Here is a 23387-nt window from a genome sequence, read left to right on the forward strand (position 1 = left end):
ATGGCCGGGGAGGGCAGGGTACAAATAAAAATTTATTATTATTACTATTGTTGTTGTTGTTGTTAAACAGGATACTGATTTAACAGCAGTAAAAAATTATAGACCAATTTCTCTGCTGAATAATGACTATAAACTGTTCGCCAGTATTATGGCGGAACGTTTGTAAGTAATTTTGAAGGATTCGATACATCAGGATCAAGCTGGTTTTCTACCTGGCTGACAGATGAAAAATACCGTATTTTTCCCTCTATTACACGCAGATTTTTTCTCCTAAAAAGTAAGGGGAAATGTCTGTGCGTGTTATTGAGCGAATGTGTGGTCCCTGGAGCTGACAAGCGCGAGTGAAGGCAAAAATCAGGCAAATATCAAATCATCCGGAGAAGGGAGGAAAGGAGGAAGCTGCTGCTTTCCTGCATTCTGCCTCAGGGTCTTACTGCCCACCCGCTTCTGTTTCCTTACTGTGTTTGCTCAAACGGAACAAAGAGCAGAGAAAACCCCTCCCCTCCAGGCAAGCAGAGCGTCCTTCCTTCTAAGCGTCTGGGACTCGAAGGCAACATGCAGGTTGGGGGGGGGGAGAGAGAGAGCTGGTTGGCTTGTGGGGGGGGGGGGACTTTTGCCTTCCTTTCCTCCCTCCGGTAAAACCCCTCTCCTGCATTCTTAGCCAGCTGCTTCTCTGCACACCCCTCTCCTTGTCGCTTCTATGTTTTTCCTTCCCTCCCTACTTAAAACGTGGTTCCAATCACGGATCCACATGGATCCTCAGGATCTTTGCATTGGGTCACCCCAAATTCACCATCAGATCACATAGCATGTCCATGGCTACAGCCTGCACCAAAAAAATCACGCACCCACTGTTGCCTGGGGCTGCAATGGTGCAAAAACGTGGTTACAAAGCACGGATCCACATGGATCCTCAGGATCTTTGCATTGGGTCACCCCAAATTCACCATCAGATCACATAGCATGTCCATGGCTACAGCCTGCACCAAAAAAATCACGCACCCACTGTTGCCTGGGGCTGCAATGGTACAAAAACGTGGTTACAAAGCATGGATCCACATGGATCCTCAGGATCTTTGCATTGGGCTACCCCAAACTCACCATCAAATCACATGTCTGTGGCCGCAGCATGAAGCACAAAAATGATACATCCACTGTTTCATTCAGAATTTTTTTTTTCTTGTTTTCCTCCTCTAAAAACTATGTGCGTGTTATGGTCAGGTGCGTGTTATCGAGCGAAAAATACGGTAACATAAGAAATATAATAGATGTGATTGAGTATCTAGAGGTCAGGGGTGAAAGACAGGCGGCACTGATGTTTGTTGATTCAGAGAAGGCTTTTGATAATGTCTCTTGAAAAAAATGATTGAAATGATGGACTTCAGTCAGACTTTCTTAAATGGTATAGAAGCAATTTATTTTGAACAACAGGCGATGTTGATTGTAAGCAAGACAATAACAGAAAAATGTAAGATAACAAAAGGAACAAGACAGGGTTACCCCCTATCTCCATTATTATTTATATTAACCTTAGAAATCTGGCAAAGAATATAAGAATGGATGATAGCATTAAAGGAATAACAGTGGGTTGAAAATCATATAAATTAAAGCTTTTGCAGATGACCTGGTGATAACGGTAGAAGACCCCTTGGACAACATACCAAGGGTGCTGGAAAAAATTAAAAAATTTGGACAAGTAGCAGGCTTCAGGCTAAATAAAAATAAAACAAAGCTTCTGTTAAAGAATATGTCGGAACAATGGAAAAATGAATTTAGAGAAACAACAAAATTGGTGGTAGAAAAGAAGGTAAAATACCTTGGTGTATGGCTAACAGCTAGAAATATAAACATTTTGAAAGATAATTATGTAAAGGAATGGAATGAAATGAAATAAAAAGAAATATGGAAATGTAATATGGAAAATAAACCTGTCACTGTGGGGGAGAATCTCGGTGATCAAAATGAATGTATTGATAAGAATGCTGTTTTTATTCCAATCAGTACCTGTAGTCAGAGGTGCAGTATACTTCAAACAATGGCAAAAAGATGTTTCAAAATTTGTCTGGCAAGGCATGATGGAAAACAGCAACAACCGGGAAAGATAGACATAATGATTGGTATTAGTAATTGTATTGCATTGTTGTAATGAGTCTGTCATTGGGTTGTAATTGAAAACTAATCAAAATTATTATTAAAATTATTATTAAAAAGTTGTTCATTTTAGAGTAGGAAATCATCCTTACCCTTCCCAGCCAAAAACCTCTCCATGAAAATTCCAAAATCTTCTACTTCTTCTAATTTGCGTGAAGTTTTGGAAAAATGGTAATAGGAAACCAAGACATCCTTTGGGTTTCTGACCACATAAACAACCTGCAGGAATAACAACAAATTCTATTCTATTGCTGATCTTATTGTTCCTACTGTCTCTTCTGTTTTGCTTCTGTAGTTACCGTATTTTTCGCTCGATAACACGCACCTGACCATAACACGCACATAGTTTTTAGAGGAGGAAAACAAGAAAAAAAAATTCTGAATGAAACAGTGGATGTATCATTTTTGTGCTTCATGCTGCGGCCACAGACATGTGATTTGATGGTGAGTTTGGGGTAGCCCAATGCAAAGATCCTGAGGATCCATGTGGATCCATGCTTTGTAACCACGTTTTTGTACCATTGCAGCCCCAGGCAACAGTGGGTGCGTGATTTTTTTGGTGCAGGCTGTAGCCATGGACATGCTATGTGATCTGATGGTGAATTTGGGGTGACCCAATGCAAAGATCCTGAGGATCCATGTGGATCCGTGCTTTGTAACCACGTTTTTGCACCATTGCAGCCCCAGGCAACAGTGGGTGCGTGATTTTTTTGGTGCAGGCTGTAGCCATGGACATGCTATGTGATCTGATGGTGAATTTGGGGTGACCCAATGCAAAGATCCTGAGGATCCATGTGGATCCGTGATTGGAACCACGTTTTAAGTAGGGAGGGAAGGAAAAACATAGAAGCGACAAGGAGAGGGGTGTGCAGAGAAGCAGCTGGCTAAGAATGCAGGAGAGGGGTTTTACCGGAGGGAGGAAAGGAAGGCAAAAGTCCCCCCCCCCCACAAGCCAACCAGCTCTCTCTCTCCCCCCCCCCCCAACCTGCATGTTGCCTTCGAGTCCCAGACGCTTAGAAGGAAGGACGCTCTGCTTGCCTGGAGGGGAGGGGTTTTCTCTGCTCTTTGTTCCGTTTGAGCAAACACAGTAAGGAAACAGAAGCGGGTGGGCAGTAAGACCCTGAGGCAGAATGCAGGAAAGCAGCAGCTTCCTCCTTTCCTCCCTTCTCCGGACGATTTGATATTTGCCTGATTTTTGCCTTCACTCGCGCTTGTCAGCTCCAGGGACCACACATTCGCTCAATAACACGCACAGACATTTCCCCTTACTTTTTAGGAGAAAAAATCTGCGTGTAATAGAGGGAAAAATACGGTATTTCTGTGGCTCTGCAATGTGCCAGGAACCAGGTTATTGAAGTAGGATATATACGCATAAAATTTCTGAACTGCCCTCAGAAACGGAGAAATGTTAACAGAAACCCAGGTGTTAATTTAAATAAGACAAGACAAACGTTTAATTTGATCAAATAATAAATGTGCTGTTTCCTACTTTTGCTCTTCTGTTCCTTAATCCCTTGGGTGCTAAATAGTAGGGGACATGGGAAGCAAAGAGACGAGGTGATGGACGAATGATGTAATCCACATCGCGGAGCTTGTACTCCAGCCATGGAACTCTGTCTAGTAAATCCACTTTTTCAGTTCCATCTCGGTGACCTTCATGATAAATCAAGCTCAAAATATTTTGAGTCCATATTGTTCCTATAAACGAGAATAAGCCTATTTCATTCATTCATTGTCATGAATGTACTTAGTACTTTGCAGAGTGAAATAACTGAGAACAACATGTTTCTGTATCGAGGATTTGGGAAAACAGAACAATATTTGCTAATAAGTTCCTTTATTTTTTAGAAAGCTACCAAAAACGCTATTCCAGATTCTTCTCAGAACATTATACAAATGACAGTCAAAGACCAGGAAATTAAAAGAAAGTTGTCTGTTCTCCAAAGTACTTTAATTGAGTGGATTCAAACCATGATTTTTTATCAATGCCTTCTGGGAACAGGAATATTGACAAATGGCCAGTGGGACAAACATAATAGGCAAAAGGCAGTTGCAGAAGCCTTTCTTCATGTCACCCAAGTCCTAAATGCCTATACAGTGCAGAACTTCCCCTCTCTCTCCTCTCCCACTCCCGGTTATTGTGTCCTCCCCACCCCACCAACCCTCCAAGGCAGATTTGGGGAACACTGGGGACACAAGGGGAGAGAAGAGTGAAGGAATCAGGTACTCTTACCTGATTTTGGATAAGTGACTATAAATACATCACTGTCTCTTATTTCAAAATCCTCCAAGGTATCCAAGTACTCCGCTGAAACCATGTCTGGCTGGAAATAGAATCCTTTGTATGTGAAAAGGTATTTCTCGTCTGGTTGCATTGCCTGCACAAGAATAAAGAGATGAGAACAGTTACCTCTATTATGCGACAGCAGGAAATCAGAAAGAAATAGAGATGTCATTTTGTGAAATCCTACTCCTCTTGCAGACCCCATAGCAGAATCCCATGCTTCTCTTCCACCACAGGTGAGCAACATAAAGGCCCATCATTTAAAGAACAGAGGCTTGGTTCATCATTGAAGCAACTCACCTAGCCTTTGCACTTTTTGTTGTTGTTGTTAGGCTGAGGTGCCTTCCCGCTGCTCTTTAATTCTTCTTCATCTGACCCTTCCTCATTACTGAGAGAGCCTCTCTCCAGAGACAACTCACCTTGCTACTGCGCTGGCTTTGCCCTGCATAATAAGGCTTTCCTCTTTCACCCTGACACAGTTGTTTGGTCAGTGCATGTGTGCAGCATGCAAAATAGCAGCCCTTGGCCTCACTTTATGCTGCCTGGCGTCATAGTTTGGTCAGTGCTGCCATCCTGACACTCATTCTTGTACTCAGGGGAGGTGGGAAGGAAGCAAAAAACTTCCCCCTGCAAATGGAACGCTTGCAAATTCCTCCTGGGTGCTTTATGAACTGCATGGATGGGGTAATAATATTAATGGTGATGATAATAATAATGATGATAATGAAGATGATAATGATGATGGTGGTGATGATGATGATGATGATAAGCAACTGCGGCAAAACCAGTTTTCCTTTCAGTGTTAGCCTCTGACTGTTCCTGACATCCTTGGAGAGATTTATTTCTGTTCTACTCCCCCTATGACATACAGTGCCATTAAGCCTGAAAATCACTTTAATTCTTGTGTTTCATTGCTAAGAAATGCAACAATCCTTTAGTGGAAAACATTGTATGTACAAAATAGTAACAAGAAAAATACTCCGTTTGATTTTCCAATATATAAATTAAGGGTTGTATCCCATGCCGAATGAGCAGGGTTCCACTTGCACAATGGGAGTTCACATTCAGTCCCCTCAAAATAACTATTAATCTCTGGTAGCACAAATGTTGCATTCTGTGTGACACCAGAAAAGAATATGAACTGTGAAAAGAGTTTCCATGCATCTGATGAAATACCTTATTGCCCCTCAGAACTCTTGCAAGAAAGAGTAGATTAGTTGTTTGTCATTCAGTAGTCCTGCTTTTCCCTGGAAAGTTTAATTTACAAGAAAACTTACCTACCTTTTGTTTTTAGAGTCGAAAAGTGTGGGAGAGAGAGGGAGAGACCGATCTCTTTTGCAGCTTGGAGGATTTCAGCTTTTCAAGGCTCAAGTTCAGAGCTCTCCAGGAAACTGCTTTATAGAATTCCGTTAGCTAATAAGGGGTTAAGCCAATGGCTCCTCCTTATTTACTTAGTTACTAGCATGTTATGTAAGTTGTTGTTTAGCTTAGTCGTGTCCGACTCTTTGTGACCCCATGGACCAGAGAACGCCAGGCACTCCTGTCTTCCACTGCCTCCTGCAGTTTGGTCAAAGTTATGTAAGTTACTAGCATGTTATGTAAGAAAAGAAAGATAACACAGGAGCATAGAGGCTGATAATGGAAAGAACAACAGGGGAAGAACTTGTTTCTTTGCACAAGCAACAGCCAATATCAACAGTGGTCTTCGTCCATTTAAGAAATAAAAGCAGTATTACGTCTGCTCAGGTCCACTAGTAGAAAATGGGCTCAAATGGTAAGAGAGACCTGAGATTCACCAATGGATGTCTATTTGTACACACATGCCTGCACTGACTTACACACCAATAACACCAACTTTAACTCCAAAATAATCCCTATTTGTTTTAATAAAACTTACTAAATAATTAGCATTGGTTGTTTTAGAAATCTATCTAAGAAAAGTAGCAACCTTTATGTCTTACTCTCCCAAATATTTTATGCTGTACTCTCCATCCCAAATATGTTGGACTGATATATGTTTTAGTGCCCTTACAAGTCATCTCTGATGGAAAGCTCAGAAAGACCAGAGTATGCAATGCCGCAGAATTCCCCCAGAGTACTGAGCTGTAACCTCCTTCTCATAGGCTGTGGGCAGGTGCGCCAAGTTGCGCCAAACATTGGGGGAGTGCATCACGTATTCATGATGTCACATGCATGACACACACCCTCCCCAGCCCAGCCAGACCCACTCAGTCCACTATCCACCAGACACACTTTCTGGTGGGGGTGACCGGGCCCCCCCAACAGGCTCCCATCGGAACCTGGCTCCAGCATGTGAAGGAGCTGTCAAGACTGCCACTCTCCTCAACTGGACTACACCACGCGCATCTCCTCTTCAAGTGGGTCTGAGCCCTATGCCCCCAAATATTGAGGGGGCTGAAGCCCCCTCCACCCCATATACTCAGTGTCCCGGGCTGTGGGCACAGCTAGGCAGAGGTGGGTGGAGTTAGCAATTTGGACATCAAGAGAAAAAGCAATAGAGAGAATTAGAGGGCAGAGGGAAGAGTTTGGTTCTGGGGTTCAGCTGGCTAGGAGTGTAACTCCTGGGCTGTGTGTGTGTAAAATCCACTCTGAGGAAAAATATCTACAGGCACAGAAGGAAGACTCTGAGCTCATATTGAAAGGCAGTGTCTTTAAAGAGTATTTACACAAGGTTTAATGTGTAAATACACATGTATTTACACATGGTTTAATGTGTCAATCAAATTTCAACTTCCTGAAACAGTATGTGAACAGAAATACAGCTACAGTTCATCCATCAAAATTCACACATATCCTAATTATGCAAAACAGCTTTCCAACGGAAAGGGACCATGTTTATTATACAAATAATATGATATAATGCTTATTTTAGCCAAATATCCTACAGAAAGTGTTATATTAAGAAAAACCATTGTGTGTGTGTGTATTAAACATGTTTGTCTATAAATTTGTATATCAAGAGAAATGCACACTAAAATGCTGACACTAAAATTTTTCATGAACTTTTTTCTTCTAAAAAGCACAGACTGGTGCAGAAATATGGTGAACCAAAAAGAACAGTGGAAATGTGAGAAAGTGAGAGAAAACAAAAGATATAAGTTTACTCATCCGTACTCTAAAGACTTCAAAGAAGCAGAGGATGGCGTAACCTGTAGTAAATCATATTATGGCAGTTTATAAATACCAGAGTCTAGCTAAAGTGTGAGATTCAATGAATGTGTGTGTTGCTAAACTCTTGGAAGAGTACAAAGAACCATTTTTATTAACGTATTCTTATAAGCTGCAAATGAGGGAATCTGTGCTTTTTCATGTGATCGTGTTTGCTGTGTGAACTATAGAGTATGTGTGTCAAAGAATGCAAAGAATACCGGTACATTCTGGGTGCACTTGTCTCTTATCAAACTTGTCTCTTATCAAACAGTATGCAGTATGCAGAACTGGCATGCAGTATGAAGGTGCAGCTTTTTCCCTATAGGCTGGCATGGGCTTGAATTCTGATTAATCATTGCCATTCAGTAGGAATCGAGTGCTTTCTCCATCTAAAATGGTTGTGAGGCAATTTTATATTGAAGTTCAAATAAGTTCTCCCACTGAACCACTTGTTCAAATCCACTCAGGTCAAAGTTTTGGGCCCCTTGCAAAGTTTATCATCCTTGGGGCTTGGGGTCAGATGAGTTCCTCTGGAATCATACTTTGTCACTCCAATTACCTAACTTCAGGGGCCAAAGGTGAGAAAGCGACAAGCAGCATAGTCCTCTGAATGTTTACCTGAAGTAAATCAAACTGCATTCATGAAGACTTACCCTCTTAATAAATTTGTTTATGAATGAAGCTTTTAATGTGATTGTTCAGTGTCATAAAACACAAAACAGGGTTAGTGCATATTATGGACTACGTGCGTCACAAGTTCCTCATCTCTAGTGTTTTTTTCTCTAGGAGGGACACAGGGATACGCATACCCCTAAACATTTTGTGAATCTTGTACTTTTGTCCATTTACTGTATTTTTCTCAATTTGCACTATAAAATTGTGATTTTCTTGAGTGAAAATGAGAGTACCCCTGAACATTTTTTTTTAGAAAAAAGCACTACTCATCTCAAAGTACGGGCAACACATCATTCTTTCAGACCAAGGACTCAGCTACATTAGTAAAAAAAAAAAAGCACCTTGAGTGCATTATAAATATGCAACACCAGATGGCGATGGAGAACAAAAATAATTCTTTGCTATTTTACATCACTTTCCCCCCCTTTTGCTATAACGATTTAATTTCTGACTTATTTATAGTGCCCCCCCCACCTGTGTGTAGATCCACCCCAAGTGAAATTATGGAAGACTTCTAGTCAAAATGACTTGAAATACTCACCAACATGTGTTCCAACAATCACAGCTCTCCACCATTTATTTGCAACACATGGACTGGCAGATGCTGTAACAGATGACACACTGTTCTAGAGAAGGACCTTAGCAAACAACTCTATGAATAATATTTCTTGCTTGGTTCCAACACAGCTCTAGATAGACTCCTGCAATATTCTCAAGATCTGAACAATTGGTATACACATGCAAGACATAGAAAAAGTTCCTAGAAATATTCTCAAGTATAGTGTCCAATTTAGCCATGCTCCAGGAAGCCCACCTAAACCATTTACTCAGTAAAGAGACAGGGCTGCTCATCCAACCTTTGGCTTTCCCCACTGCTTTCTCCCTCCTGTGAAAACCTGATCTTTACTGCTGAATTGGAGCAGACATCCATTGGGGTTTCCATGGATTAACACTGGCTCTGATTCAGGGCTGAAAAACGGGTTTCCCCAGAAACAGTATATTATCAGCATCTCATTGTGGAAGAAAGAAGGTACCAATGTAAATAGGAAAGACATTTAATAAACATATTCAGCATATTTTAGAATGACGAGCATATTGTGATGCACAAAGAATGTTTTTATCCTCTCCATTGACAAAAGGTATGGATTAGTCGTGTACCACACTGTATACAATTTTCTTCTTTCAAGCTGGAAGGAGACTCATAATTCATCATGGATGTTCCAGCAGAACTTGATGGGCAGCTTTTCCATTCTCTCCTTAAAACACTGTCAAACCTTTCACTTTGTGCGACTGTCATCATGTTCTTCCAGTCTCCAACAGTGCCTGGCCCAGGAAGCAGACAGAAAGAAAGTGCATTGTGGTGGACAAATACATATCCATACCGCCAGATATATTTGATCCCTAGATGCAATTGTCAGGTGAATATGTCAGGAATTCTGCAAGCAGCACCAAGTCAGTGTGATCTACCATTAACTTACCTTTCCGAAGAAAATGTCCTTTGCTGTGTCCATGAACTCCGGTGGCATGAAGTCATAGTTTGCCCTGGGATCTGCTTTCATTTTATTAAATGTAGCCTGAACCACAACAGCATCCGCCTCCTTTTCCATCAGTCTCTTTCCCAGGAAGTTGCATAATTTCAAGACACAGCTTCTCAGATCCTGAAATGGAACGTGGTTTTAATGTCAGGCCATCCACAATAGAGAAACCTGACAGCCTAGAGACTAAAACTCATGGAATAGGCAGGATTACAAGCAGGAGAAACAAGCAGCCTGCATCTTTATCTGCCTAGTTTGGAAGAATTGCAATTGCATTATATTATACTCTCATTGTTGCTTTTATTCAATGAGCCATGCAGAATGCATTATATTATGGGGCAGCTCTTTCAACTGAGTCCACAAGTAAATAAATAAATGCCCCTGTTGCAGACACAAGGGAGGTTCTGTGACATCTCTCCTCAGCATCAGAGGGCCTGTGAAATGACATATCTTGCTTGGGATCATAACACTATATTATCAGTCCCATAATTCCTCAGGGGAAATGCTTTCAGTGCACTATTTTCAGTCTAAGGCCTGAAAAGCTGCTCCTGAATCCATGGCCTCCTTGGCTTTTTAATCTTTTAGAAAGGAGGAGATACTAGGAGGGGACGCAGCAGCTAAATTGGGGTTTTGAACTGTTTGCATTGAACATTCAAGTAAAGCTTTAGTGGTTTCTAAGCAGGCTGTCGCTTATGGGTGGATCTAAACACGGGGGGACGGGGGACCGCTATAAATAAGTCAGAAATTAGATCGTTTTAACTGAAGGGGGGGATCCTATGGGAAATGTCATTTCGAACAATTCCTGCTCACTGGCGCCATCTGGTATTGCATGTTTAAAATGCATTCAATTTGTTGTTTCTTTACGAATGTAGTTGAGTCCTAAGTCTCTACCAAAGTCAGAAGACATTGTTTTTCCCTGAAGAAAGACTGTGTCAGAAATTATTGTTTCCATTAGCTTTGTTTGGAAAAATCATTGCATTCTTGTACATAGAAAGATTGTGTGCCTTTTAAAAGGGTGCCTGGCTGGAAGAGCCCCATGCTGTCATTTATTTTATTTGGTGCTTGTCAGAGGCTGACTGGACACTGAGGAGCAGTGGCTGGATTCTGATAGGTGGGCACACCAGGAGAAGGTGGCTTGGAGACTGAACTGGGGGGATCTGGGAGACAAGAGTGAGAGGCAGGAGGGGACTTCCGGGTTGGCGCCTCCGGCAATGGCGGAGCTCCTCCGATGGGGAGGAACTTGCTCCGTGAAAAGCAGGGTCTGACCGCCACGGTGAAGGCAGAGACCCATAGAAATCACAAGCGGGAGAAGCTTGTGAACTTGGGATTCGGCTGGCACCTTTTGCGCCTCCCCTACTCGCGGGGAAACCCTGTTTTGGGGATCCGGAGCGATGTGGGGTGAGTGGCACGGTGCTTTGAATCGACTGCTTCTTTCACGGAGTGAAGCCGCATTGCTGTTGCCGGAGAGCGCTGACTTTTTCCTGTGGACAATTGGATTTTAAACAACTACCCATGAGTAAAACGGAAAATTGGATCTTTAAATACCTTAATACCTTAATTTGGATTTGGATTTGATATCCCGCCTTTCACTCCCTTTAAGGAGTCTCAAAGCGGCTAACATTCTCCTTTCCCTTCCTCCCCCACAACAAACACTCTGGCACTGAAGCGGGAAGGTCATAAACAGGAAGTCCGCCTTCCGCTTTTGTAAATAGACTGAAGCAAAGACGTCACAAGCTAAAGTCTTTGAAAGTTTTTGGCAAAGGATTAAATGTCCATCTGTTTAAAATACAAAACCCCCCTTGGAAGCAGGAGAAGAGGGGGGTATTTTGGACCTAGTGAGCCTGCAGGAGAGAGTGAGAAATTAAATTACCACTGCTCTGAACCTGGGAACGGGCTGCCAGAGGACGTTTGGGGAGAGTTCATTGACAGAACGGATTTGACAGCTAGCTTAATAAGAGTAAGATACTGTTTCCATTGTCCTTTTCTGCGTTTAAAAAGGAGGAAAAGTAACTTAAAACTGAAACTATCTTTAATGCTTGAGTTGTGCTTGAAAGAACTGATACAAGTGGAGACTGTTTCCCCCTAGAGGGAAGAGAGTTTTTGAAACTGTTACAGGAGTGTAACTGGGAGATCTCCAGCTGCAAGATAAGGATTCTGAGAACCAGAGATTGACCTTGGACCATTTAAAAATGTTGACAGGAGAAGCTATTGTGACTGTTTTATGTAAGATAAGCTGCTCGCTGGAACAGCTTCATAAAAAGACGGATGACATGACTTTTAAGGTTGATAATTTGGAACAGAAAGTGACTAACTTGAGTCAAAAAGCGAGCAACAACACAGAAATAATTCAGGATCTGGTACAGGAATCTACTTCGGCAGGACAAATGGTGGAGGAGAAGGAGGAGAAGGAGAAAGCTGCTGTTGCTGAATATAAAGTAATACAAGCGGGATCCTTAGCTTTACAGAAGCAAAGTAAGGACTGTAAGTTGAGGCCTTTAATGAATGATTTTAGAAAAAGTCAGATTTCGAGGTTTGGACCCCGGCTTGGACTGAAGAAGAAAAGTTGGAAAGATCCCTCTATGCAGGGATTAAATGACTTTTGGGATTTGGACTTGGGTTGGGAGGAGATTGAAGTTTTGGGGGCCTTTGGATTTGGAGGGATTTTGAAATATGTCCTGAAATACTTTATGGATCTCAGTTTTAACTATGGGAATTTGGCTGACCTGTCCAGAAGGAATAAAAGTACCGTTGGGTTGGAGCCTCCCCGAGATTTGATTTTTAGCATCAAAGAATATGAAGAAGACCTGCAGAAGGGACTTGGAAAAGAGTTAAGAGCCTCGGACATAAGATCTCCAGGTTGATGGACTATATGGAGTGGACGGAAAGGACTGGCAGAATCCAAAATCAGGGAGAGGAGATGGTGGAAGAAGATTGGAAAATTTAAAGTTTATATATAGAAATATGGTAAAATTAATGAGTGATAGAAAAACGGTGGAATGATATTCTATGGACTTAGCAGAAATGTTATAAGGAGTTAAGCATATATAAGTATTTTAGTTTTAATGGAAAATAAGGTTAAAAAAATATGATATTTACAATATGATAGAAAATGGAGAAAGATGGAAAGGATTTGCTGAAAAAACTATTAGAAGTGGAATACAAAAAGGGAGGTGAGAGGAGGTCGAGGAAACAAGGGAATGAAAGATAGAGAATGGAAAAGGGATGATGTATGTATGTTTTTAAATTGTTTTTGTTTTTTGTTTTATTTAGGGTTAGGGTTAGGGAGTGGGTTTTGGTTAGTTTAATTTGACGTGTTTTAGTTTAATGGGTTTGGGTTGTGTTTTGTGCTGTTTGTATATTGTTTTGTATTGTGTTTTTTCTCTTTTTTTGTTTTTTCTCTCTTGACTTCTTTTTTCTTTTTCTTTTTTTTCTCTCTTCTTTTCCTTTTTTTGTAATCTTTAAAAGCAATAAATATTTTTTAAAAAAAGAGAGAGAGAGGCAGGAGAAACTGCAGGATTGGAGAGGGAAGACCAGGTGCAGGAGGAGGTAGAGGCAGGTCAGGCTGCTGGAATGTGAAGGGTTTTCATGCCTCCTCCTTCTGCTCCCACTTATCATGTTCTTCCAATCTCCAGGTCCAGAAGAGGACTGAAGTGGGAGGAGCAGAAGGTTACACACAAGCGGAGTCATTGCCTGCTTGTGTGTGGCTTGGATAAACCAAGGTTGGGGACAGGGCCTCTCCATTCTGGCAACTGCCTCACCCGCTGCACACCTACAAGTAGCTGAGAGACGGAGGAGTGATAGATATGCTTTGCCTAACTTGTAAGCGTATTTTTGACAATGAAGAGTAAATTCCTCACTCTGGACATTCCTGACTGACAATGTCGTGGCAGTGCTTGATTTGTGAATCCGAGTCAACCAGGGCTAGCTCTGTTTTGAAATCAGTTAATACTAATGCGGGGCATTATGATATCTGGAGCTGTTTAAAACTGATTGTATGAATTCATGAAGGTTTCAATGCCACATGATCAGCTCACTCAGAGTGAGTGCTAATTGGCCAGAGATGAGGGGGACACAGAATCTCCTTCAGTCAGGGCACTTGAATCATCCCATTGCTTCCTTCCTCTGTTTTGTAAAGGTGGGTTTTGATGGTTGTTTAGTAACAGTTTGAATAACATTTTGACCCCTTACCTTACTCATTTCCTCATAGGTAAGAAATAGAATATTGAAGTCATCTCTGTGAGTGTACCAGCCTTCCAGGTGGTGCAGCCATGAACTTGCAAATACTGATAGGAGAGAAATTAATCTGTCATAAATGTAGAGCAAATTATTTTCTGAAAATAATGCATCCAGAGAGCATCATAACAGTCATATAAACTCAATTAAAATAATTTAAAGGAATCAGTTTAAGAACCAGCAGTGGTATAAACCATTAAATCATAGTAAAAATTCACCCTTTAGTAGCTGCTTCAACCTGACACAGACAGGTTACAAATCAGTCTGGTTTGCTTTGGGAGTGGGCCCAATCCAGTGCACAGCTCTATGCTATAAGTGGCGTAAACTTGTTTGCTGTAGTTTATTTAGTCGGAGACATTTTGTATTACTGAGGGATGTGGGAAATCAGTTATGACTTCCTCAGAGCAACTAACAGCATCAGACATTCCTTACCATACATACAATTTATTTTATCTGTTTTCAAAGGAGGACAGGGTTGAAGGAACAAAAATGAATTGTTGTAGAGTGGCAAATAATCCTTACCCTTTCCAGCCAAAAACCTCTCCATGAAAATCCCAAAGTCTTCTACTTTTTCTAGTGCGCATGCAGCTTTGGTAAAATGATAATAGGAAACCAAAACATCCTTTGGGTTTCTGGCCAAATAAACAACCTGCAGGAATAATAACAAATTCTACTTGGCTTAACTCTCCCAATAATGAGATAGATATTGCTAGCAATGAGATTGATCTCTTGAGCCTGACTATTCTCGCAATATTCTCTGGTTTATTTTTCTGTTACACACATCATCCTTTTGGGAAATTTTGGCACACTAACAGTTGCTGGACTACAACTCCCTTGATTTCTGGCTAACTTTGATGGGAGTTGAAGTCCAACCGTGTCTAGAGGACCGTGAGCTAAATCAAGGAAAGGGCCTTTGCAGGGACACTGCTTCCTAAAAGAGGCTGGCATGATCCTTCCTTTCCTATCGTGTCAGTTTGGAGCTTGAACCATTTTAATTTGCTGCTTATAATTGCCAGTCTTATTGCTTACTATTGTCTGTTTTGCTGTGCTTCTGTAGTTATTATATTATAGTTATATATAACTCCTGGAAATCTCATTGCAGCAACATATCCTATGCTGGTCCAGGGCAGACCTCTTTAACTCACTGCAGGGTTGTTTTAACCCATATAACTGGATGTAGATAGAAGATAGATGTCCATACTGTTTTGGAATCATTGGAATCAGTTCCAAGCCCAGTTTTCATTCATATTGACAAAGGAACTGAGGCTTGTTGAAACTAAGAAATATCAATGGACCTGAGAAATGTCAATGGAAAATGAGGTTGTCGTGTAAAGTAAGGCAAAGCAACCATTTAATTTGATAATTAAGTGCCTACTTTTGCTCTTTCATTCCTTAATCCCTTCGGTACTAAGTAATATGGTAGATGGGAAGCAAAGAGACGAGGTGATGGGCGATTGATGTCATCTATACTGATGTTCTTGTACTCCAGCCATGGAAGTCTGTTTAGTGTATTCACATTTTCAGTTGCATCTCGATGACCTTCATGAAAAATCAAGCTCAAAATATTTTGAGTCCATATTGTTGCTATGAACAAGAATAAGCTTGTTTAATTAGTTCACTACCATAAATGTACATACTACTTTACAGAATAAAATAATCGAAAACAACATGTCTCTGCATCAAGTTCTTACTATCTGAATTGCAACAAAATAAATGATGGAGAGGAAGGGAGCCATGGGAAAAACAGATGCAGATTTGGGGATCTGGGTGCAGGGGATGCCTCACGAGGGTCCTAGGCCGTATAGGGCTTTAAAGGGGATGCCTCACGAGGGTCCTAGGCCGTATAGGGCTTTAAAGGTTAAAACCAGCACCTTAAACCTGATCCTGTACTCCACCGGGAGCCAGTGCAGCTGGTATAGCACTGGGTGAATGTGATCCCATGGCGAGGACCCTGTAAGGAGTCTCGCCGCGGCATTCTGCATCTGCTGGAGTTTCTGGGTCAGTCTCAAGGGCAGCCCCATGTAGAGCGAGTTACAATAATCCAGTCTGGAGGTGACCGTCGCGTGGATCACAGTGGCTAGGTCAGGGCGAGAGAGGTAAGGAGCCAACTGCTTAGCTTGGCGGAGAATGGAAAAATGCCACCTTTGTTATAGCTGCAATCTGCGCCTCCATGGAAAGGGAGGTGACGAAGATTACACCAATACAATTTTAAAACAAGTCAGATGGTTACAAATGGAACAATGCAGTATAAATTCAGCAGAAGAGACGGATCCACCAAAATGAAATACCATAGCTGCCGAAGGCCAGTATAGAGTGTGTGGGGTTGTGAGTATAGGGCCCTGCCTGCAAAGCCCCACAGAGTACAGTCCAACAGAAAGTACTGCCATTCCCAGCACTTCCTCCCAGGAATGAGTAAAGCCAACTGAACATAGTGGTCCTTCTAGCCATTCCTGCCAATGGTGTCCTTTAGCTTATACCTCCTCAAAGAATGTATGCAGGGAGAGGGGAATGGTATTTGTGATAAATTGGAGGATTTCTCATGGGCTTGTTGTATTTTTCATTCCCTCCCCTTCTGCTATACTTATCCACAAGCAGTTGCTGGACCAGTAGGACCTTATCCGCATTATTCACTCAGAATACGATGTTTTCCTTTTTGCTTGCAGCACATTTGAAATAATAATAATAATAATAATAATAATAATAATAATAATAATAATAATAATATCTTTATTGTCATTGCCCCCTCTCAGGGACAACGAAATTACTTGACTGCTCCATAAAAACACTAATTAAAACAATACAGTATAGTACAGCAAGGAAGATTAGATGACTTTCAAAGTCCAGGCTTCCCATTCAGGGCTGAGATCGCTCTGGAGAAGAAGATGTTCTTAAGACGGCTCGTTCTTGTCTTCATCGTCCTGTATCTCTGTCCCGACGGCAGGAGCTCGAAGAGACAGTGACCAGGATGCGATGGATCTTTTACTATGTCCAGTGCCTTCCTATGGCACCTTGTGGCATAAATCTGCTCTAAGGTGGAGAGTGGGCAGCCAACAATGCTCTCTGCTGCCTTAACAACTCTGCACAACCCCATCCTGTCCTTGGTAGTACAGCTTCCGTACCACACACATAAGCCATAAGTGAGCACGCTCTCAATGGCACAGTGATAGAAGGCAAGCAGCAGCTTCTGCGGAAGATGGTTTTTCCTTAGAATTCTCAAAAAGTACAGTCTCTGCTGCGCCTTCTTCACAAGCCCCCTTGTGTTGACACTCCAGGACAGATCCTCTTGTAATTCAATGCCCAAAAATCTGAACGTTGTTACCATCTCCACACAGACCCCAAATATGAAGTCTGCACATGAATATTATTTATTGCTTAATCATACAGAGAGCAGGATTGTGGCAGAAGGCTCCCAGACAAGGGTGGTCCAACATGTAGCCCTTAAGGCCTTTTTGGTGACCCTCAGTAATATTTGATGCCCCCCTCTCAGCCCTCGTGCTGCCTTCTCAAAACTTGGTAAGCAAGGTGCTGGTTTGGAGGCAGGAGGTTTGTGACAGGGTCCTAGAGTCCTCTCTCCTCTTTCCCAAAGCCTAGCTAGTGCTTTGCCAGCTCTGGAAAGGATGTTGGAGGGCTCTAGGACCTTTCCAGAGCTACACGCTTTCTTCCCAAAGCCCGGCACCTCCAATAGGAACCAAATGTTTCTCCATCTAAAATGTTTGTGAGGCAATTTTTAATGAGTTCAGAGAAATTCACTTGAATTGCACACAGGGGCGTATGAAGTGGGGTGTGTGAGGAGATTTCACCCCTCCCATTCAAAGAATCTGCTGATGTTCTCTGCTGATTCTCCAGAGAGGAGGGGGGCTGTTCTCCGAGTGGTTTATGCTCTGCTGTACTCTGCTGTGCAACGACTGTCTTCGGAGTGAATCTGGTGCTCACAACTCTGAGTTGTGAGTCCACAGCACTTTGACCTGTTCCTGTGCAGAAGGTGGTCTCTGGAAGTGCTACCCCAGCTCGCCTGGCCCAGTCGGGGCTGAAGTGGATGAGTCCAGTCGGTGGCACTGGCTCAAGGGCGATGCTGACAGGGTGGAGGGGGCGGGTTGCCCTGGGTGCTACTCTGGGGGGGGGGTGACAAGATGGCCCCTGCCTTCCCCCAGCTGTAGAGCAGCCGAGGGCACGAGCAGTCCGCATGGGCGCTACTCATGCGGCATCTGTACAGGCTGCCGCTATTGTGCGCTGTCCTTACAGGCCTCCACACAGGCTCCCTCTCGCATGACAACTGTACGGGCTGCCATGGGTGTGCACTCTGTACGGGATGCCGCAAATGCACAGTCTGTACAGGCTGCCACACACGCACACTCCGTACAGGATGCCGCTCGCGTGCCAGCCCATACAGCCACCACGCCCAAGCAGCAGCCCATACGGAGTGCACATATGCGGCATCCTGTATGGACTGCCCATGTGTGGCATCCTGTACAGAGTACACATGCACGGCAGCCCATACGGTCGCTGCGCATGCGTATTCCGTATGGGATGCTGCACAGACACACTCTGTACAGGCTGCCCCGCCCCGGGTGCCGGAGAGGGTTCTTCCACCACTGATTGCACAACCATTATTCAGGGTTTGAATCCCCACACAGTCATGAAGCTCACTGCGTTACTTTGGGCCAGTCACCATTCTTAGCTTAACCTACCTCAAAGAGTTTTTGTGAGAAAGAAATGGAGAGGAGAACCATGTACAGTGGTACCTCAGGTTAAGTACTTAATTCGTTCTGGAGGTCTGTTCTTAACCTGAAACCATTCTTAACCTGAGGTACCACGTTAGCTAATGGGGCCTCCCACTGCCACTGCGCGATATGCAGATACAGTGATGGAAATGAATACCAAGCTGCAGTCTCGAGAACTGCTTTACCTACCAAGTTTTCTGCAGCCACAAACAAGCAGCATCCCAAGTTTGGCTACAGGGAAAGAGGCCCACAGCTCTTTTGCAACTGCTATTGCAAAACTTTTGATCGCAGCAGCCATACATATGTATCTCAATTGTGCTTGTGTTATCTTTCTGACCACTCCCTTTGGCAATAGGTGGGGCACAGTTTTGCACCGTCAGCTTCCGTGCAAACTATTTATGAAGAGTTGGCAGTCACTGGACCCAGTGCTGCCAACAAATAAAATAGTGATTAAATAATGGGCAGCCGAGTCTAAGCCCAACCAGCTTCTGAGTGCCCATTTCAGAAAGGAACTAAAGCATTTCCAAACTGAACATGAGATCAAGCAGCCCGTGGTGAGAACACGGTCCACATAAAATTTGCCACACAGAGACCAACTTAGCTACCATCTGGGTGGAGAGGGAGGATGTGGACCCTCACTTATCCCTGAGTGCTGCACACCATGTGTACTGCATTAAGGGAGGCGGGTGGCGCGGTGGTCTAAACCACTGAGCCTCTTGGGCTTGCCGATCGGAAGGTCAGCAGTTCGAATCCCCACAACAGGGTGAGCTCCCGTTGCTCTGTCCCTGCTCCTGCTAACCTAGCAGTTAGAATGCACACCTGTGCAAGTAGATAAATAGGTACTGCTGTGGCAGGAAGGTAAATGGTGTTTCCGTGCACTCTGGTTTTCCGTTGTGCCAGAAGCGGTTTAGTCATGCTGGCCACGTGATCTGGAAAACTGTCTGTGGACAAACGCCGGCTCCCTCGGCCTGAAAGTGAGATGAGTGCCGCAACCCCATAGTCGCCTTTGACTGGACTTAACCATCCAGGGGTCCTTTCCTTTTTTCTTTTCTTTTTTACTACATAATCAAAAGAGGGAAACCCAAAAAAAGGGGGAGAAGAGATAAATGGGCTCAAGACTCACTTTCCTCAACCAGTGTGGCAAAATGGTTAGAGTGTTGGACTAGGACCTGGTAGGGCAGGGTTTGAATCCCTAACAAAGAATAAAGAAACCGAAAAAACCTTCAAGCAGAAACCTGGCACTAGCAATTAAAGCATAGTATAAAAGATGAAGACTGGAGAAAACTGAGCCTAATTGGGCTGGAGCCCTTCCTACCCCCCGAGGGATCCTTTGAGTCTCCCCAAAAGGTCTGCTACAGGGGCAACTGTGCAGAAATGGTTTCCCCCAGAACAAAGCACTGGGTGTGTAACTGCAGCTCAAAATGGCCCTTCTTGAGAGCAAAAGGAGGGCAACCTTTGCACCTGATAAAACCAGTAAACAACCTTGGACACACTGCCTGCTCCTGCTGATTTGCCATGAAAAAGCAACATATCCTGTTTTTCTCCTCTTCTTCCACATAATTTTGGGTGCTGTTTGCGTGTTTGGTCTGCTGGGGCTTCTGCTTGCCCTGTGGCCATCAGGTCAGAAATTTCCTAGGTCTTGCTTGGTGGTGATTTTCCAGGTTCTTAATACTTGGCTGCCATTTTGTATGTGCATTTCTCTCCTGGTAGACCCACACACTTGATGGGGCCTTGTTAGGACCTTCTCGCTTATTTTCTGCTGGGTTAAACCCTTTCCCGACTCTTAAGTTTTCTGTTTTTTTACTGCTTTGTCTAGATTCATTATGTTTCCAATTAAGGGGCAAGAGTAGACCCAAGCACAAGGGTTATTCATGAATGCTGAAATCACTTCTATGATTTCTTGTAGGCAATTCATCCCTCTTTAAATTCTCTTTAAAATAAAATAAAGTTCAGCGGCATTTCTTCAAGAAGCTTCTTCATATGCTTTAATTGCAGGCCAAGGTGTGGTCAATGTTATTGTTTGAGACTCTGTCCTGCCATGGCATGCAACCCTCCAACAGTTTGACTTCACCTGCAGAGGCACATTCCTCCATTGCCTCCAGAGACAGACAGATGCCAACAATTATTGTTATTATGTTAATATGTAACACTTAATATGTGGAAAGCACTTGGCAGTGATTATGTATTTCATCTCTGCTAATATCCTGGGTTGTCATTATCAAAATGTACATCTTAGTTCTAAGCTGCAGTTACACGCCCAGTGCTTTGTTGTGGCTGTTGTTATCAGATACAGCAGTATTTGTCATCTTTCTTTTTATTTAAAAATATATATATATACTTCCACTTCCCTTTACAGTGCCATCACAGCACAAGTGCATTTTACTTGGAAACAGAGAAGCCACTCTGTTGTCACAAAATTGTCTTTATGCAAAAAGATCAACTCATTGTCATCTGCTAGGATCCTCAAAGCCAATTCTTGGGAAATGAGATTACCCAGATTTTGACTTCATGCTATGAAAATTGCTGCATTACCAACTGAGTATCCTTAGCTTGTTGGTGAAGCAATATCTTGGATGATACCATTTAGTAGTACGTAAATCCTTGTGAGTCAGGATTTCCAGCAATGACTGTTATGGGGATGAACCTCAGTAGCAGGCTGTGTGTCAATAATTATCTGGGACTGACTACCATCAAAGTTCGTATTGACCTACTTGTTGGCAAAATGCATATCCCTTTAAACACACCACCTCAAGAGGAGAGGGATGTTTTGCAAGTGAGAAAGCAGGTCACTGAATCTACCTGAATGGTATGCATATAACCCAGAATGTAGATCCAAACCCAAACTAAAGCAAAGCTTTATTTTATTGTAAGAAGAGAGAGAGAGAGATTATCAGGCTGCATGGTAGCATTAATTATTAAAACTTACCCATTCGTAACTCTAAAGAGAGAAAAAGTTCCTATTGCTACAAGAAAGAGCATGTGTCAGAAGTTGCTTTTCTTAGGCTCAAGGGTGTAAGGAATGGAATACAACTCCATCTGTGAAGCAGCTCTGACCAAAATGCAGGGATGGGATTTGTACACCTCCATGGTTGCTCTGGGGCAACAGAAATCCCCTTCAGGCCTGTGGTCTGAATCCAATATTGCATCATTGGGAGCATAGGTACCTAGACGGAGCTCAGATAGCCTTCTTTCTAACTAAAACCAAGCCTTTTCTTCTCACCAAATTTATGTGAAATGTGGACTTTGGGGTACAAGGTGATTGTGTGCTGGGTGCCTTTTTTGGTTGCCAAATCTCCAGCTCCCAGTGAAGCAGGGGCTGGTCTGCCACGGGCACACACCTTACAGAGGGTCACCAAACCAAAATGCAGGGGAACCACTACTTTACTGAGACTGTTTGCTTCCCTTCCAGAGAATGGCTATAAAAGCAAGTGTCCTGTCATTTACAGGCAACTGGGGGAATGTTTGTTTTTATAATAATTTTATTAAGTTTTCAATTTTACATTCTTAACTAGAGGTGAGGAACCGTTTTTATCCGATGGGCTGCATTCCCTTTTGGACAACTTTCTGAGGACTACAGGCCATAGGCAAAGGTGGGCAGAGCAGCCAATCTAAATTTAACTTGGATGCTAATTTTTGCCTTTGACACATACCTGGGTCCTCCATCCACCTTGATTTGAACAAGGTGTTCAAGCAAAGTATTGGCTCCAAGTAGTAATTCATAAGTAGTCTGTTATTTACACTGAAACTCTCCGCCTTTCTCACACTGCGGGTTGTTGCTTTTTTTAAAAAAAATATACATTTTTAATTAAATATTTATTGGTTTACAAAAGTATTGCAATGTCTCTTTTTTCAAGTTACATTTTCTACAGATCAGTTTCACTTGTTGAGACATTTGTGTTACATTAGGAAGAAAAGGGGGAAAAGGTGGAGGGGGGAATGGTGGGTGGGGTGGCGTCAGGCAGCAATGCTTCTACTTAGTGTATGTGTGGGGTTTTGTGTCAGTGCCACTTCTGTGGGTTCTCTTTACTATTCACTTGTGGTGGGAACAGGGCTGGATTTAGGTTTGATGAGGCCCTAAGCTACTGAAGGTAATGGGGCCCTTTGTAGGTCCAGCTGTCCTTTGTCAACAACAATTTGTTGCTGTTTTTTGTGTTGAATATATGCTATTTGATAATTTATGGACCTAATAGTTATCTAAAGCCAGTTGCACATGTTGCCATGCAACCAGTCCATGCAGAATGTAGGCACCCTATATACAGAAATGAGCAAACCAGTGATATTTTAGGGAGCAGGCTAGCAGGAGCTTACATCACAGAAGCCTACACAACACAAAACACTGTTGCTGTATGTAGCTTTTATTTTATTTCTTTTTTCTTTTATATTTTGGAAATGTACATCCAGGTTTTTTCCCTTTAAATTTTCTTTTGGCCCCCAAGAGTAGGGCCCTAAGCTATAGCTTGTTTAGCTTATACATAGTCCGGCAGAGTTGTCAGGAGTAAGCCCTGCGGGTTGTTTCAAGGCGGGTTGCTACCCACGCTTTGGCAGGGAGGCTTGTCACCCCTGCAAACATTGGGCAGCAGGCTTAGGTAAGCGGGTAGTGCAGTGGGTAGAGCACGC

At 42.8% G+C, this 23387-nt stretch overlaps 1 protein-coding gene and 1 pseudogene across 5 annotated transcripts in view; both read right to left on the bottom strand.

The window, feature by feature from the left end:
- LOC310760326 (amine sulfotransferase-like) overlaps positions 1 to 5847 on the bottom strand; it is a 31100-nt gene extending 25253 nt beyond the window's left edge. The window contains exons 1-4 of one of the 4 annotated variants that reach the window (XM_083608671.1): positions 5717 to 5841; positions 4385 to 4529; positions 3641 to 3849; positions 2244 to 2370 (exon numbers count right to left, since the gene is read on the bottom strand). In XM_083608671.1, the coding sequence (XP_083464797.1) occupies positions 2244 to 2370; positions 3641 to 3849; positions 4385 to 4526 (478 nt within the window). In that variant the 5' untranslated portion in view covers positions 4527 to 4529; positions 5717 to 5841. Of the gene's footprint in view, positions 1 to 2243; positions 2371 to 3640; positions 3850 to 4384; positions 4530 to 5712 lie in introns of all 4 variants that reach the window. The other 3 variants (XM_083608672.1, XM_083608667.1, XM_083608669.1) reach the window with 3 other exon arrangements.
- A 3554-nt stretch (positions 5848 to 9401) lies between these two features.
- LOC310759030 (amine sulfotransferase-like) lies at positions 9402 to 18464 on the bottom strand (annotated as a pseudogene). Its single transcript, XR_014552300.1, has 6 exons — positions 18290 to 18464; positions 15425 to 15633; positions 14572 to 14698; positions 14005 to 14099; positions 9760 to 9939; positions 9402 to 9604 (listed from the first exon to the last, which is right to left on the bottom strand). The product of XR_014552300.1 is annotated as an amine sulfotransferase-like (transcript).
- Positions 18465 to 23387: the final 4923 nt, after the last annotated feature.

The sequence above is a fragment of the Podarcis filfolensis genome (assembly GCF_964270895.1).
Source record: "Podarcis filfolensis genome assembly, chromosome: 3".
Taxonomy (NCBI): domain Eukaryota; kingdom Metazoa; phylum Chordata; class Lepidosauria; order Squamata; family Lacertidae; genus Podarcis; species Podarcis filfolensis.